The sequence below is a fragment of the Phaseolus vulgaris genome, chromosome 10 (genome assembly GCF_051622355.1).
Source record: "Phaseolus vulgaris cultivar YP4 chromosome 10, ASM5162235v1, whole genome shotgun sequence".
Taxonomy (NCBI): Eukaryota; Viridiplantae; Streptophyta; class Magnoliopsida; order Fabales; family Fabaceae; genus Phaseolus; species Phaseolus vulgaris.
In genome coordinates, this window is record NC_143507.1 from 17,969,569 (window position 1) to 17,975,859 (window position 6,291).

The 6,291-nt window shown below is 35.9% G+C and overlaps 1 protein-coding gene across 2 annotated transcripts; it reads left to right on the forward strand.

Annotated features, from left to right (window-relative positions):
• Nucleotides 1-2,126: 2,126 nt before the first annotated feature.
• On the forward strand, nucleotides 2,127-6,049 carry LOC137818998 (receptor-like protein 7). 2 transcript variants are annotated; one of them, XM_090296768.1, is made up of 2 exons: nucleotides 2,349-2,839; nucleotides 2,932-6,049. In XM_090296768.1, the coding sequence occupies exon 2, from the start codon at nucleotides 2,953-2,955 to the stop codon at nucleotides 5,866-5,868; it is 2,916 nt and encodes a 971-aa protein (XP_090152894.1). In that variant the 5' UTR covers nucleotides 2,349-2,839; nucleotides 2,932-2,952; the 3' UTR covers nucleotides 5,869-6,049. The 2 variants fall into 2 exon arrangements, with proteins under 2 accessions (XP_068478789.2, XP_090152894.1); XM_068622688.2 differs by having other exon boundaries at nucleotides 2,127-6,049.
• Nucleotides 6,050-6,291: the final 242 nt, after the last annotated feature.

A 6,291-nucleotide genomic window follows, 5' to 3' on the forward strand; every position in this document is an offset into this window, starting at 1 on the left:
TTTACTAAGGTACGTTTTTACTCAGTTTACGTTTTGAACGCTTTAAAGCACTTTAAACGCCTTAAATGTTTTAAACGCTTTAAACATTTTAAACGCTTTCAATGCCTTTTAAAACTCTTTATATGCTTTAGGCGTTTAAAAGGGGCTTTAGACGTTTGAGACAAGGGGCCAGACCCAGTCTTTCACACACGCTCTAGTTGCTTGCTCGCGGACCCACTGTACGCACAGGCAATTAGAGAGAAGTTAGTTACTCGGTCATTCGACCACCTTCAGAGCATCCATTCACGGTGCTTCAATACGGAGGTGTGTTCTTTTGATGTTTCTCGCTTGCTGACTTGATCGTCGGAGTGCAAACGGTCGCGAGGGCGCCCCTTTGTTCACTTCTTTTTAGGTGCTCACGACGGAGGAAGGTGGAGATCCGAGTTGAAGATGAAGGTGCCCTAGCTCGCGAGTAGAAGCTACGCACGAAGACGTTTCCGGTCACCGGCAGAACAATAGGTATGTTGGTATATCTGAAGAATAACTTTAATATCTTTCCGTTAATAAATATTTAGCTGATTTCTCGGAAATATTTCCCGTATAATCTAGGACGTAATTATGACTTATAAAATACTTTGGTAACTGTCGTTACTGTCATTTATTAAGTGCCTTAAAGTTTGCTTTGACACGGTCGGTCAATCATCCGCTACATGGTACAATTAGTAAAATAAAATAGGTGAAGAAGCATAACCATTTGGAATAAATAAATAAACAAATGTCTTCGCAAGGCATTTTCTCTTTAAAGGTGGCCAATATATACGGGAAATATTTTATATGCCAGCTAGCTATAACGATGTACGTTGAACATTTATAAAATATCTGAAAAGTGTAAGAGGTATTTATATATTTTGGCATAATATTCGAAAATGAAATTTCTTGTACGTCCATTGCATAACATAATTAATTTTATCAATCCATGTGACTCTCATGCAGCCATGTTCTGTTCGACTCTAGTACTAAGATATTTTGTCTTTGGTTTACATGCATTCATAAAATAATACGTCATTTAGATCAATCCACATCTTCATCCATATATTTGCAAATTGTGTGTTTGCAAATTGTGTGTGCTTGGGTGGTGGAATATTGCAAAACTGATTTTGGGTAACATTGATTATGTGAAATTAAGTCTTTTTAACTCTAAATTAATTTTTGATATATTCAGTTAATTTTTAATCCAACATGAAGCTAAACACAGTTTATATATTATATAATCCAATAAATTTACGTTGGTAACGTCGCTTCTAGTTCAACAACAAAAGACAAAACAAGCACGGCAAGAAAAACGGTAATATTCATATATTTTGTCTTCTTTTAGATAAGGTTTGGTGTAAGAAATGGTTAAATAATTTTTTGAAAAACACTTGGAAATAAAAGCATCTTATTTTTTATAAACGAATTAATAATAACTTTAAGAATGAAATATTCTAAGAAATGTTCATAAATGAATAAATAGAAATTAATTTTTCTGATCTTCAAAACTAGAAATAAAACTTTCTCAAGATAAATGAGTCCATCATTACTAATCTTTTCAGAATAATTGACGGTAAATATATTACTTTAGAAAAGAAAAAAATATATATTTTCAGTTTCATAATTTATTTTCCAACATTTAAAATTAATATTTTAATTCATATAATTTGAATATTTATTTCAATGTATCTATGATTCACAACTCGTATTTAAGATAAAAAATTATTTCAATTTTACATTCTTATTATCAAAAACTCAATCTTTATATTCTCATAAAAAAATGACTAAAAATGTTTAAATGTCAGTCTCAAAAAATGTTAATTATAAATAAAATAATTTCCCGTTGATGAAAAGCTACCTCAACGGTAAGAGCTTGCATAATGAAATAATACCTAGCGTTCAGGCTGATCCACTGAATGGAAATTGTCGTCATAATAATATTGACAAAACTGCAATGATTTATATCAGCATTATATGAATGTGGTAGGGTCTTTGTTTTGAATAATCTAAATTTTCATGGTTTCAGATCGGAAGCTACCAAAAAAGTCCAAACGTGAATTAGAGGGGTCGATATCAAAACGCGTAAAATGCAATAAAAAAATCTTGGTCTTCACGATAAGGTAGCCTAATATTTCATCATTTGTAGCAAACCAGCATTTTACAAAATCAACTTATACCTTATGACTATGTTTACTTTGAACGGTGCAAGCGTTGAAGTTTATATCTCTGACCACTCTATTGTCTGCATTCTGTTTTCAAAATACTTCATTCTAATCTAATTCACTTAACCTTCTCTGCACTCTACCCGTATTCAACACAACTTTTACACTTTTTGACCTAGATTCCTTGCAAAAATTTAGAAGAGTTTAAGAAGATAAAAGAGAGGAGAACACGGGGCACGAGGGTCTTGTTCATGGGTATTAAACTTTATGAGACCACCATCTGTTCCTTCCCTTCTTCACTGTTGTGTTGTTTGATTGTCCCTCAGAGTAGACACCAATGAGAATCACACTAGTTTCATTGCTTTCTTTCTTTCTCTGCTACTTAATATATCTCAGTATCTACTTATCTGCCACCACTGGCAAATGTCTAGAGGATCAACAATCATTGCTGATTCATCTGAAGAACAACCTCACATTCGAGCCTGAAAATTCCAGCAAACTTAAGTTGTGGAATCAAAGCATTGATTGCTGCAATTGGAGAGGTGTAACATGTGACGACGAGGGACGTGTCATTGGCCTTGACCTGAGTGGAGAATTGATCGGTGGTGGATTTGATGATTCGAGTGTTGTTTTCAGTCTTCAACATCTTCATAAATTGAATTTGGCTGGTAATAACTTCAGTACTGTCATTCCATCTGGATTTAACAAGTTGGAAAATTTGACTTATCTGAATTTGTCATGTGCGGGCTTCATGGGTCAGATTCCAATAGAGATTTCTCAAATGACAAGGTTGGTTACTCTTGATATCTCTTCTCAATCCTCTTTAACTGGCCACGGGCTGAAGCTTGAGAACCCAAATCTACGAAAGCTTGTCCAAAATCTCACAAGTATTAGGCAACTATATTTGGATGGCGTAAGTATATCAGCTGCAGAACATGAATGGTGCAGCGCTTTGATGTCACTGCATGACCTGCAAGAAGTTGGCATGTCACAGTGCAATCTCTCAGGACCCCTGGAGCCTTCCCTGGCAACACTTTCGAATCTATCAGTCCTTGTTCTTAATGGGAACAATTTCTCATCCCCGGTGCCAGAAGCATTTTCCCATTTGAAATCTCTGAGCATTCTACGTCTTTCTTATTGCCAGTTGACCGGAACATTTCCACAGAAGATCTTCAACATTGGAACATTGTCAGTTGTTGACGTATCCTTCAACAAAAATCTTCAAGGTTTCTTTCCAGACTTCCTACCAGGATCTCTTCAGACCTTAAGAGTAGGTAACACAAGCTTCTCTGGAGCACTTCCACACTCTATTGGTAACATGAGGAACTTAACTGAATTGGATTTTTCTTGTTGTCGATTTAACGGAACGCTTCCCAATTCACTGTCAAACCTCACAGAACTCAGTTACCTGGACTTGTCATATAACAACTTCACAGGTCGAATTCCATCATTTGAAATAGCCAAAAATCTTACCTACTTACACCTTTCTAATAATGGTTTGAGTGGTGCAATTCCATCATTTTCTCACTTTGAAGGACAGAAAAATCTTGTTAGCATTGACCTGCGTTATAACTCGATTAGTGGGAGCATTCCTTCATCCCTTTTTACACTCCCACAGCTGCAAAAAATTATGCTTTCCCATAATCAGTTTGGTCGACTAGATGAATTCACAAATGTGTCTTCTTCTAAGTTAAACGTCCTCGATTTAAGTTGCAACAATCTATCAGGGTCTTTTCCAGCATCTATATACCAACTCAGTAGACTCTCTATCCTCATACTTTCTTCAAACAAGTTAAATGGGACAATGCATCTAAATAAGCTTTCGGGGATCAGAAATTTAACTACACTAGATCTTTCATACAACAACTTATCAGTCGATGTGAATGTTACAAATTCTGACCCATCATACTTTCCCAGCATTAACAATCTAAGGTTGGCATCCTGCAACTTGAAAACTTTCCCTGGTTTCTTGAGAAATCACTCCAGAATAGCCTCTCTAGATCTTTCAGATAACCATATCCAAGGAATAGTGCCCAACTGGATTTGGAAACTACAGAATCTTGAAAGGCTTAATATTTCTCATAATTTTTTCACTCATTTCCAAGGACCTTTGCAGAATTTTTCTTCCAAGTTGTTAGTCCTTGATCTTCATCATAATAAACTTCAGGGGCCAATACCGGGTTTTCCTGAAAATACATTCTATTTGGACTTCTCAAGCAACAAATTTAACTCTGTTATCCCACAAAACATAGGTAATTACCTGGCTTTCACAATTTTTCTCTCTCTCTCAAACAATACTTTGAATGGCAGTATCCCTGATTCCCTCTGCAATGCTTCATATCTTCTAGTGCTTGATCTTTCCAATAATAACATTTCTGGAACAATTCCCTCATGTTTGATGGCAATGAACCTTGGGGTATTAAATCTGAGAAAGAACAATCTCATGGGCCCTGTCCCAGATATGTTTTCATCTGCTTGTTCTCTAAGGACTCTGAATCTCCATAACAACAAATTAGATGGAAAGATTCCAAACTCTCTTTCAAATTGTACTTCATTAGAAGTGTTGGACCTTGGAAACAACAACATTATGGATGTGTTTCCGTGCTTGTTGAAGAACATATCCACACTCCGGGTCTTAGTCTTACGAAAAAATAATTTGTATGGTCGCATTGGATGTCCAAAGACCAATGGCACGTGGAATATGCTTCAAATAGTGGATCTGGCCATAAACAATTTCAATGGCAAGCTACCTGGAAACTGCTTCACAAGGTGGGAGGCAATGATGTCTGATGAAAACCAAGCTGAATCCAAGGTAAAACATATCCATTATCAGTTTCTTCAATATAATAGCCCAAAATATTATCGTGATTCAGTGACAGTTACAATAAAAGGTCAACGGATGGATCTGATTAAGATTCTAACTCTATTCACTTCGATCGACTTCTCATTCAACAATTTTGAAGGGGAAATACCAAAAGAGCTATTTGACTTTAAGGCACTCTATACACTTAACTTGTCAAATAATGCTTTTTCTGGCAAAATTTCACAATCAATTAGAAATCTGAAAGATCTTGAGTGCTTAGACTTATCAAACAACTCACTGGAAGGAAACATTCCCACAGAACTTGCAACTTTATCCTTCCTATCAGTCCTGAACCTCTCATTTAATCATCTATTTGGGAAAATCCCCACAGGCACCCAAATTCAATCATTTCCAGAAACTTCCTTTATTGGTAACAAAGGATTGTGTGGCCCTCCTTTGATTACAAACTGCAGTGCCAATACCAGTTCTAAAACTACAGAATCAGCCAAGGACTTTGATTGGCAGTACATAATTACTGGAGTTGGTTTTGGGGTTGGAGCTGGAGTATTTCTTCCTACATTGATGATATGGGAGAGAGGAAGGAAATGGAGCAATGATACCATTGATAATTTTCTTTTGCGAGTTTTTTCACTGTTCGGCTTAGCTTATATCCCTATTGAGGATGACGAAGGGGATGATGATGCAGAAGAGATGGACGGTGATTCTAGTGAAGAAGATGTTTGGGACTATCCAAGCTTCAGAGGAAGGTATTGTGTTTTCTGTTCCAAACTTGACATATCTATGAAGAGGGTCATTCATGACCCCAATTGCACATGTTACCCCTCATCATCAGCTTCAAATTCTACTCATTCATCAAAATCATATTCCCCTTAATAACACACAAGATGATCATTTTCTGATTTGCTCTTTCCTTGTTGTCTTCATTATTTCATTTGAAAACAGACTGTATATGCTGTACATAATACACGTCAAAATTATCTAGAGTGGCAAGCAAATAGTGAGAAAGCAATAATAATGACACCTCTGATTTTTCAGAAGGTGCCTTCTGTGGCAATCGGTGATAAGCAAGATAAATAGATAAATAAATAAACTTACAGAATATAGTCAATGCTCAATCAAGATTTTAAACGAACACTTGGGAGACAATCAATCCAGAGCTCAATGACTTCAATGTTTATGTTGCACAATTGGGTGCACAGTGCACATAAAAAAAATCATTTTTGAGAATAATTAGTATGTATTATGTAACACTGAATCACTGTTTGGTTAAAAGAAAACTAAGGTTTATGTTGCAGA